Source organism: Phaethon lepturus, unplaced genomic scaffold, assembly GCF_000687285.1.
Source record: "Phaethon lepturus isolate BGI_N335 unplaced genomic scaffold, ASM68728v1 scaffold24377, whole genome shotgun sequence".
NCBI lineage: Eukaryota > Metazoa > Chordata > Aves > Phaethontiformes > Phaethontidae > Phaethon > Phaethon lepturus.
In genome coordinates, this window is record NW_010554371.1 from 593 (window position 1) to 12,008 (window position 11,416).

General features: G+C 37.7%; 1 protein-coding gene across 1 annotated transcript; it reads left to right on the top strand.

Annotated features, from left to right (window-relative positions):
- The first annotated feature begins 207 nt into the window (after nucleotides 1-207).
- GTSE1 (G-2 and S-phase expressed 1) lies at nucleotides 208-11,014 on the top strand. The gene is made up of 11 exons (XM_010291845.1): nucleotides 208-286; nucleotides 1,014-1,077; nucleotides 1,158-1,776; nucleotides 2,991-3,161; nucleotides 4,564-4,711; nucleotides 5,924-6,295; nucleotides 6,487-6,559; nucleotides 7,005-7,235; nucleotides 8,404-8,584; nucleotides 9,734-9,874; nucleotides 10,931-11,014. The coding sequence occupies exons 1-11, from the start codon at nucleotides 208-210 to the stop codon at nucleotides 11,012-11,014; spliced, it is 2,163 nt and encodes a 720-aa protein (XP_010290147.1).
- Nucleotides 11,015-11,416: the final 402 nt, after the last annotated feature.

The following is an 11,416-nucleotide window of genomic DNA, read 5'->3' on the forward strand; positions in this document are numbered from 1 at the left end:
CTCAGATAATTTAATACCATGTTTCAAGAGAGGATGGTGAGATGTGTGTCATCTCATAAACCACGTTTGTATGGCTGTTCCTAAAATATAAGAGTCTTCAAAGGGAATGCTTACATCCTTGCTAATTTGGCAGTATCATAAAATTCTGTGGCCTTATTGTTGTTTTTTAAACCCACTGCATAGCGAATCCTGTATTTTCCAGACACTATGGAGGAAGCAAAAGAAACGTCAGCATGTTGCTCAAATCACGTGATTGAAGAAAAACTGGGTATTTGCATGAGCAATGGTACGTGGAGAACATGTTGGGATATTCTCTACCTGGTGTATCCTTTATTAAAAGTCAAGACAGTTCAGATCAGTAGACCGCCTGTACCTGCTTTATATCTTGTCCTGTGTATTTTTTTACTTGCATGGGCTGCTGTTGCCAGTCTCAGAAGCCTCCTCAAGAGCTTGTGGAGCAGTGGTGCTAGAGCATGTGTAGTAGCAACATGATGCCATCAATCTCTCTTCTACATATCTAATCTTAGCTACTCTGTTTTCCTTTTTTGTCTGCCGTGGATTCAGTTAATATTTGGTGTATATATTAGCTAACAGGAAGATTAATCTTTCTCACTGGCTCCTGTTACTGTTCTGTGGTAGTCTGAACTGGAAAATATCTCACTGATAGGACAACATCATTGTTGTATAGCTCTAGATTATATAGTCTCACTTTTTTTGATTGGAGGCTGCTGATACCTTTTCCCACAGCCAGATCCCATGTTCCTGTTATGGATGCTTAGAAATTAGCATTGAGATCTTGCATTATATTTGGGCATCTATCAGAGTTATGATCATATTCACAGCTGTACCTTCAATTTCTTTGACCTAAACCAGGTTTTTATTATTCTTAATTATTTAAGCTTGGTAGCTAAAACTTTCTTTGCCATCTGACATCATCTTCACCAAACTGTCAAAGCATAATGCAATCATTTTTATTGAAAAACCCCACTCTGACAAAATTATTGTTGTTATAGTTTCAGACTTTCCTCTTCTGACTGATGAAAAGTTTGATTTTGACCTTTCACTCTCTCCAGCAAGGTAAGTGAAGGGTCTGCAGGTAAATATACCTTTAAAATGGACACATATAAGGTGCTGGGCTGACTTATTTTTCTTCGTAGTGGAAATGAAGATGAAGTTTTTGTTGGACCTTTGGGACACAAAGAAAAATGTATTGCTGTCAATATTGAAGCTGAACAAAGTGCTGAAAAAGAGAGTGTGCCTGCTTGTGATGATAAACTCATGTGGAGCCCACTTACAGGAGAGAAATTTGTGGAAATTTTCAAAGAAGCTCATTTATTAGCACTGCAAATAGAGACTGGAAGCAAGAATGAACAGATTAAAATAAGCCAATCAGAGGAACGGGAAAACAAGATTATAGAAAAATTTGTGGAGGACTCAAAATCAAAATTGAAAATACTGAGAAACCAAAATATAGAGAAGAGTCCTAGGGCTGTTAAAAGGGAGACATACTCCGTGTGGGATAGCCCAGCATGTCAGCTACCACCTTGTTTTCAGAAGGAATCAGATAAACTTTTGTTAGATGACAAAACACATGCTTTTCATACTCCTCCAAACAGAAGCCCTGTTAAAATCTGTGTATCTCCTACAAAAATTGCCAGTTCACCTCTGACACAAGAACATAAAACTAAGGAAAGAAATATGAAGGCAACTGGCAAACTGCTAATGGCAAAACCTTCATTGACTCTTGGACAAAGCAGTTTGTTGACTATTGAAAAGGTAAAAACGGCTTCTGGGCAACCATGTTTTCTTTAAACATGACCTTTGTATGTTTTAGGAACGTTTAAAGTGTGTACAAGCTTTTATTTTTAAAAGTGAACTTTAATCTTTTGATCTTTAATCTCTACCTCATAAGATCCTTAGGTGGGAACATTATTATATATAATAAAAGAAAAGTCAGGACAGGTACTATAGTATAGTAGCCAACTAGTTTGTTTATTATGACAAAGAGTATCTGCAGGCCAATTTCTTTTCCATTGCATGCTGGTTTTGTGAGTACAGTCATTGCTGGCTCCTATTTAAACACTGTTTTGTTGCTGGTAAAATTACGGCACTGTTCTTAATGGCTTAATGTGCAACAATGGCTTTGTTTACTGTTAACCCTTGCCAATGGGGGAGGGGGGAAAAGCCCCACAATTATTTTGATTGGACAGGAAAATCTTTTAGCTCTGGCTATGTCCACAACTTGTGTCAATCATGAAAAGCACTGATTAATGGTATTACATTTAGGATGTGGCTATGTGACTGACTGAAAATGTATTCTAGGATAGCAAGGAAAGAGTTCTGTTAGTGACCTTGTGTGCATAAATCCCAGTCTCTAGATAAAATATCCTCTAGCTTTTATTGCTGTACACCCTATGGCTTAGGCTCCAGCCTCCTTAGGCTCCTTGGGAGCCATCACCTATAGAAAATAGGGGACCCTTTGATTCCTTTGTGGTGTAAGTCTCTTCTTGATTTTGGGTGCTATAAGAGAAGGCACAGTCTTAATCCTTTAAGTAGCCAAGTTCTAACTCACTGTCTGAACAGACAGTTTGGGTGATGCAATCTACTACTGTAATGTCTTATCTTTTGGACAGCTAGAGTAAAGCAGAAGAATATGAATTAAATGGAGATCTCATAGTTGTAAGGAACAGCTGTTACAGTATGTAGGTGAACGTGACTATATGAAATTTGTGCTGATGAATTTTTGTTGCAGAGCTGTCCTTAGGTTGATGCCCAATATCTGGGTTCAAGCGTGTTCTGGTACTTGGCAAATACACTCACTAGACTAACTTTAAGCTATATTAGTCTAAAGACTAATGACTGGACTGGGCTCAAAGGCTTCTTTTTTGACTGTTGTCTTGGTTTCTTAACAAAATCCATTTGTGTAAAAACCTTTATAGTAGTTTCTAGAAACACTAGAAGCTTTCAGAATGTTGTATTGAAATTTGCAGCTCAAACCAGGAAAACCTACTAGTATTTCTACGAAAAGAGACTTGAACAGCTTGGGATCATCTGAAGATCTAATTTCTGATAAATCTAGTGCTGCTTCAGATGTCTTCGAGTCTTCATTCAGTGGCAGTTCCTCAGCGCAAGACAAAAAAGCCCTTCCTGCACCAAGTAAGGTAACAGCAAGCATTCTTAATATGGAAACAATTTTTGTCATGTTCTAATAAAAATAAAAAACCTGAATATAGCTTACTTTCTACTCTAAAGCTATATTGTTGTGTATAATGATTTAAGGGAAAGTAGTCTCACTTCTGTAATTGCTGTTCTTGAATGTGTTTATAACACACGTTTAAGTTTATAACACAACACACTTAAAAGCAACTATAAATGTGTTGGATTAACAAGCATTACCTTTGTTTTTAAAGCACTAGCTGCAGGTAAGTGATCAGCAATTTTGTATAAGAAACAGTTTTCATGTGTCATATCCATAACCACACCATATGAAAAGTTGCTGTAACTTGTATGAAGGTAGAATATATACAGCTGTCAGCAGTTATTTTGAAGCTTTAGAACACCTACTTGCATGCTGCATGTCACTTCACTGAATCACAGCATGTCTGATATTGGAAGGACCTCTTAAGGTCATCTGGTCTAACCCCCTGCTCAAGCAGGGCCACCTAGAGTCAGTTGCCCAAGACTGTGTCCACACAGATGGCTTTTGAATATCTCCAAGGATGGAGACTCAACCTCTCCTGGCAACCTGTGCCAGTGCTCAGTGACACTTAGAGTAAAAAAAGTGTTTCCTGATGTTCAGAGTAGAACTTCCTGTGCATCAGTCTGTGCCCACTGCCTCTGGTCCTGTCACTTGGTGCCACTGGAAGCTGTCTTTTCAGATATTTGTATATATTGATGAGATCCACCTTGAGCTGCCTTTTCTCTAGGGTGAACAGTCCCAGCTCTCTAAACCTTTCCTCAGACAGGAGATGCTCCAGTCCCTTAGTCATCTTGGTGGCCCTTTGCTGGACTCTTTCCAGTAGCTCCAAATTGCTCTCATACTGGGGAGCCTGGAACTGGACACAGACCTTCAGGTCTGGCCTCCCCAGTGGTGAGCAGAGGGGAAGGATCACCTCCCTCCATCTGCTGGCAACACTTCTCATGCAGCCTGGGATACTGTTGGCATTCTTTGCCACGAGGGCACATTGCTGGCTCGTGTTAAACATGTCTACCAGCACTCTCAAGGGCCTTTTCTGCAAAAGCTGCTTTCCAGATGGTTGGTACCCAGCACATGCTGGGTGCCTGGGGTTACTCCTTTTATTCTTTAATCCCTTTAAGCCCATTCTCAGGTTTGTGTCAGGAATAAGAGTAACAGTCCACCTCCTAGATGTGATGTTCCAGTTCTGTATAATAACCCAGATATCATGAACTGTTTCTAAGAAAGTTAAGTTTTTAAACTGTAATCTGAGGAAGGAGCTTCTCTAAAATTTACAAATAAAAAGCTGTAATACCAGGAAAATGGATGGCAAAATAATGTGTTAAATAGTTTTTTTGCTTTTGAATAAAATATATTCTCTGATTAAGCCTGACTTAAAGAAGATAACACATCTGAAACCTCCTGGTGTTGGCAGTGGTCTCACAAGAAAGACTACTTCATCTTCTTCGTCATCAGTTTCCAGCATGAACTCAAGTCTGAATTCAAGTTTACCCATTTCTCCCATAGGAAAAAATGGTAATCACTCTTACTGCAGATTTGTGCCACAAATCAATTTTGAAGTAGTATGTCTTGGAATGTGGGTTTGGATATGTTTTAATGGTGTCCAGTACACAGAAGCAGTAAGAAATGTTTTGAATGGAGAATAAAATTTTGTAGGCTAGCCCAATAAATCCCTGTGGACTAAAGATAAATCTTAAACTTCTATAATTTGTAAAAACTAGATTCATATAAGCCTGATGCCTACATGCAAGGGTCTGACACAACTAGAAAGTAAGCAATGCCTCAGGAAACGTTTTTTTGTACATGATCTTCTCCATTTTAGCCAAGTACATGAGCTTCTGAATGCTGTAGGCTTCTCGAACTTGAATGAAAAAAAAAGCCAACACCAAACAACTGAAATACAGAAGGAAGGTGGAAGGCCTAGTTCCAAGTTCCGAGTTTCTGTAAGCCTAATAAAAGGATGAGCTTTACTCAAGCAGATTGAAAAAAACATCTGGGGAGATAACTGAATGCAACCAAGAAGTTTATACTATAAAGAGGACATCAATTTGACCCTTTCAGTAGGCATGAAAGGATCAGGAAAATAGCCTCCTAAAAATACTGACAGATGTAAGCACCACAGTTCTTGTAGATCTATCAAGATACCAAGTTACTGCAAATTTTTATTTTGTACTTTGTTTCTGAATGGATAATAATATATCAGTAAAAGTTAAAGCTTAATAAGAATTATTTTAAACAATAGAAGTGTCCAGTCAAGATTCATCCTATTAATGAAAGTAACCTACAGACTAAAAGTAGGAACAGTACAGAAAACTGAGAAAAGCGCTTAGGGGTAGTTCAGCCCATGGTGTTAATCAGTGTAACTTGAACTATTACCTTCTTGAATGCCTGCTTAAGGAACAGAGCCAGCTACACTGGGAGAAAATATTGAAAATGTAACTTAAATCTGCAAGCTGTTTTGGCATTCCTTGAAGAATATTCTTTGACTTGATTGCAGTAATTCAGGAACTTGTTGAGGAGACTTTCTAATGGACAAAATTGCTGGAGAATTCAGGGAGTAAGTTTTCAGTGGTTGTATGTGTTCTCCTTAAACTTGAGTTGTTTGAACATTAATTTAAATGCTGTAAATTGCTGTTTTTCTTTCCTGTGTGAGTGTAATTATTCTGCTTAGTCAAAAACTTAGCAATCAGCAATGATTCAGAAGTATAACTTAACTTTCTATTTCAGGAAAATCAAGCATGTCTTCAAAAGCTAGTGTGAATGGCTCTAAGCTTTCATCAAGTAGGCTGGCCCTTGTCAGACCTACCAGAGTGTCATCTCTGCAGGCTGCCAATACTGAGAAATCCAGGATGCAAGAAAGATCAGCTAGTACTCCCAAAATATCTAGTACTGTAAGCTTGGCTAAATCTTCAGTTTCTGCAACATCATCTGAGGCTGTAGGCAGCGGAATTCAGAGGCTGAGCTCTGTTCCCAGTCTGCAGAAGCTATGTCAGCAGAATAAAGATGGAAGTGCAACAAAAGGAAGCCTGTGTCCAAAGCCCAAGGCTAGAGTTTTTTCTGTTCCTACAAGTCAGACTAAGGTTCCAGTAAAGACTGGAGGTAAGCACATAATTTGCATGACCTGTCTTCTAGCTTGGCTATTAAAAGCAAATGTTAGCTTGAATGCTTATCATTTATTTCATTACATTTCTGTCCACCTCTTGGAAGGAATTAGTATTTTAACTGAAAGGTATCTGTTATTAAAAAAAAAAAATAATGTGAATAGCAATTAACAGCACTTTTCTTTTTAGATACACCACCAAACAAATCAGCACCAAATGCAACACCATCTCTTGGATTAACATTTTGTGGCACACTTGGGAGGTAGGTCTTAACTGAAAATTGCAGGTACTGAGGTATACGTCTTAAAATGCAACACAGTTAGGTGATGCAACAATATTTAGAAGTTCTAACTTCATTGTCTAGTCCCTTGAGACCCTCCCAATTAGCTGTATTAATGCCTATTGGAACTGATTTAAAAAAAAAAAAAACCAAACCCCAAACAAACAAAAACCCAAACTAAACCAAATAAACCACTCCCCACCACCCCCTGCCCCGCCTTCAGAAGAGGAGGGGTTTCTTTGCAGTGCTAAGTAGACTAGAGTCATTCATAAAAATTCTTTTGAAGTGAAGCCCTTACTATGCTGTGATTATCAACTTTATGATGATTACCACTCCATTACCAAAGAGAAACTGATTTCTGTTTGGTAGAATAGTTTGAATAAAACTGTTTCTAGAAGCTTTTGACTAATGCATGTTCCTTTTTTAGTGCCATGGCAATCAGCACTCCTGTGAAAGCCTCAGAAGATGGGACCTTTCAAAATTCTTATTTTCCTGAGAGGTCAGTCTCCATGACTCCTGCCAGTCTGAAACGGTCTGGCTTACCTACACCTGTTCGTCGTATCTCAGGATTTCCAGCAGTGACTCCTAAAACTGCACCAAGAATGGCATTTTCTCGCCCAAGTTCCAGCTTTTCTACCAAAAAGACTCTTACAGCTGGGTAAGACCGAAACCTCCACATATGAAATGAGTATTGTAGGCAAGCTGTCTCTAAATGAATTTTAATGATGCCTTTCAGGTTTCAAGGACCTCTGCTAAATATTAGAATAAAGCATTTGAGCCTAATGAAGACTTAGAACTTGTGACTAGTAAAATACTATAAGCTTTACTGAGATGAGTCAATATCTAACATTAAAGAATTATAATCTCTAACAGGAAGTTATTATTCTTGAGCTAGCAGACAACTTGAGACTTGTATCTGATGCTCTGACTGAAAACAGGCATGGTCTTGGCATTATTTTGCTATTTCCTTCTGATAAAGGGAAGTAGCTGGTTAAAATACATATTAGTCTTCACTTTGTTTTATGCCACTGCCAACGCTTCTGTAAAATTACATTTTGTTAAAGCATCAGTCAAAAAGCCAAGGATTTAGTTGACTGAACTTCAGTTTCTGAGCAGGTTTACCAATATTTCATTTGAAGTAATTGCAGAATGGGTGAATCCTACACTGTTAATTATGTCTGTGAAAATAATGTTGCCATCTTCATATTATCAGTCCAACATCTTCTCACAAGAGCCGTATATGTGTATGTAGGCTTGCTTCACGGTTGGTGATTAATAGTATTAAAGCAGGAATGAATCATGGCTAGAAAACTCTTCCTATATGTCATGCTACTTAGGCTAAATGTCCAAAATAGCCTTTTCTCTCAAGGAAACAATTACTCTCTCTGCAGTGACTTTATCATACTAATCAGATTACAACCCCTGGTCTTCCAGCTGGTGTCAGTACTTCTCAGCAGGGACTGAAGTGGGTTGCTCAGTGATATGCAATATCAGTACTTGTTTGCTAGTTGTTTATTCAAAGTCTAAAAACCAAAATCCTGTGTGTGAAGTTTAGGCTACATGTATATGTCAACTGAAGATTAAAACTTCATCATCCTGAAGTCATTAGCTCTTTTTTTTTTCGCATGAGTAGGTTATAAATTTATCGCAACATCACTATCTTGTATTTTGCAGGTAACTAGCATACTTTTAAATGAAAATATGGGAAGCCTTCCGGTCATTAAAACTTGGTGTAAAAAAGGAGCAAATGAGGTTAGGGCATTGGCTTGTCTCCCTTTAGTTCATGCTGATTAAAGGACTCCATTGCCAATGTTCTTTCTCCGTAGTTCTAAACAGAGAAAGGAGAGTAAGACACAGATATCTTCTTCAGAAGATGATATATCTCCTCCACCTGTGCTACCTCTTGCACTTAACTTCTCGCCAGAAAAAACTGCTCCAGAAATAGTAGAAAACAAACTAAAAGAGGCTGAAGTACAAAATCAGCTGGCTGAAGAGAAACAAACTGAGGTAAGAAGTGATAATACATTTTTCCACAGAACTACGAAGTAAGCTGCTTGAAAAAAATTTATTTCAAGATGAGGGCAAGTAAGAAAACTACTTCAGTACACGAGGTTAAAATGGATTAACTGGAAGCATGTGCACTCTCTAGTGCCTATTTTTAGCACTGAGTAGCTGTTTGGTGTTTCTACTAAGTTTATTCCCATCTCAAAGCTGAATGGTCAAATACATGCAGATTTCATATTAAATTTCCAATTCTGGGTAAATGTTGTGAAATCCTGTGCATTTGTTTAAAAAAGCAGTGTCAAAGAGCAGTTCCTATTGCAGCCATAAAGCTCTTTTGGGGAAGAAAAAAAAAAACCCGCACAATAGAAAAAATGCACTGCTGTAGCTAAATTCAATCACCTAACAACAGTGCAAATCTGCATACAATGAGAAAGTATTAAATCCCAAAACCAAGGTATCAGTAAACTTAGTTAAGTGTCATGTACTTAGTCCAGTGAACACTTTTCCCTGCTCAGAAGACTCTGCTGGGTTCATGTTGAAAGCTGGCACTCCACGGGCATTAAGGAAAAAGGACTGAACTGGTAGTTCTGAAATATTAACCTGTCAAAGTGGCTATTGATTTACAAATACTCAGGTGCAGAATATCTGTAGATGAATTATTTGATGTTATTGCATCAGTATTTTCCTTGTTAGCTTACTTTATGACACACAGTATCTGTTATAGAATTATTTAGCACATGTATAGAGTACTTAAACAGGACAAAAGTATAACTACAGAACAGTTTATATGGCTAAGTAACACTGCACAATAATTGTAGTAGAGTCATTTAAATATTAAAAGTTATTACTCTTCTGTTTTAAATTTGGCTTAACTCTGCTTTTAAATGAAAAATTGTTTTATGCCCCAAGAAGCAATTTTGCTTTGTCTCACTGCATTTTCCCTATTTGTGATGCTAGCCATTGGCAGAGCAAGAGCTGAGGTTTTTATTCTGTGTGTGAACAATCCTGCATGAAAAATACCCAACCTGTAAATTAAGCCTGTCCTGTGATTATTACAGCTGTATAAGCTAAATTGACTACTTAAATGTTTATAAAGGAAGCATGGAGAACAGAGTGGGGGGGGGAAACCTGAACTATCTTTCTTTTTTTAAGGCCTTACTGGTAGATATTGGAGTAGATAAATCTTTCCCACACGCTTTGGAATGTGAAAGTAGACCTCTGATTGACCTTTCCAATACTCCTGAAGTGAATAAGATTACGCCTCTAAAGCCTACATTCTCAGGGCAGGTAAAGGTAAGTTATATTCAATTCTTCTGGCGCAAACATGCGAGCAGGAAAATGTCAACTGGCTGCATATACTTGTCTGCAGAGCAGCTCCACAATACTGTAAGAGTTCTTTAATATTGGCTCAATATGTTCAATATGATACTACATACTAAGGTGCTCTTAAGTAAAAAGAACATAATGTTTAAAATCAAACAATGTGCTCTAAACTACAGCTCAGTGAGCAATCTGCAAATAGGAAAAGGAGAAGGATGGAGAAAGAACTTAATGCTTAAAGTGGTTGTTAAAGAATGAAACTGAAGCAGGAGGTGAATGCTGGCCTTCAGTACAGTAGGCATGCTCACTCTTGTTTTTCCTCTTGCAAAGCTTCAGTTCTTGGCAGCAGCAGCTCGTTTTCAGTAAAAAAGCAAGGCTGTCTCTTGTTTAACTTCTTTCCTAATCCCCTCCTTAGTTGAAAGATGTCAAATTTAGAGTAGATACCAATGGACAAGTATTTCTGGGCAAGTGGTTTTTGTACACGTGGCTTGAAGGTAAATGCCTTTAGATATTTTCAGGTGAATGGTGGTAACTATGAGGATGTGGCCTTTGACAACATTAGGTGTAGCTTGGATCAATTTAGTATCAGGTCCTTCAAAGTATCTCAAAAGAGGATCACAGAAGTCTGACATCTGGGGGCATGTTCAGAGGAGTTCAGAAGTGCTCTGCCCTGCCTGGATGACAGTGTCACTTGAATGTGCATAGTAGCAAAACTTAGAAAAAGCTTTTTAGGTTTTTAAGGTGAGTATGGGCAGTAACCACCTTGTGAAAAGCTTGTGCTTGTTGAAGAATGAGCTACATGTTTAAAAACCTGAACCTAAAAGCTTGAGTATGATGCTTGTACCTGTCTTCTGGATACTAAAAGGAATCCTAAAGAAAAAAAAACACTTGAAGACTGTGTTAATAGAGGTTATTATTGCTAGTAGTTATTGCAATATATAATTGCTATAACTATAATATATATATATAGCTATAATATATATAACAACAGCTGACTACAATAGCTATATTTTATTGTTTTTCTTTCAGCTAATTGATTTGAGTTCGCCTCTTATCACTCTGAGTCCTGATGTAAACAAAGAAAACCTGGATTCCCCGCTACTCAAGTTCTGAACTTCAGTTGAAATGAAGAATTCTTGGCATCTGTGATCTTCAAAGTGTTTAGGTGTTAGTCTTCACTTGCACAGTTTTGTTTTTTGAAGGCGGCTATAGATTACCCAATGAACTGCATTAGCACAATAGAATTCTAAAAGTCTTGATATAGTCAAACCAAGTCTGATGAATGGTTCTTTTCATAGATATGGTGTAATGGATGTATTTAAACTGTGTTGCAAAAGGCAAAAAGGGTTATTCTCTGTATTGGAAGCCTGTCTCATTTTATTTCCCACCAATTGTCCTTTGATTCCTTATCCCGTATGTGCAACAAAGATTTAATTTAAAATAAATGAGTTTACCAAACTGTTGTACAAAATAGCAACCTTTTATTACAGGCTTTGGTTAGACTAGTTAAGTGTT

Excerpts from the sequence above, each read along its gene's own strand:
- GTSE1 (XM_010291845.1), top strand. The coding sequence starts at position 208 with ATGGAGGAAGCAAAAGAAACGTCAGCATGTTGCTCAAATCACGTGATT. Across the intron at positions 3,162-4,563 it reads CCCTTCCTGCACCAAGTAAG|CCTGACTTAAAGAAGATAAC; the intron begins GTAACAGCAAGC and ends TCTCTGATTAAG. Across the intron at positions 6,560-7,004 it reads TTTTGTGGCACACTTGGGAG|TGCCATGGCAATCAGCACTC; the intron begins GTAGGTCTTAAC and ends TTCCTTTTTTAG.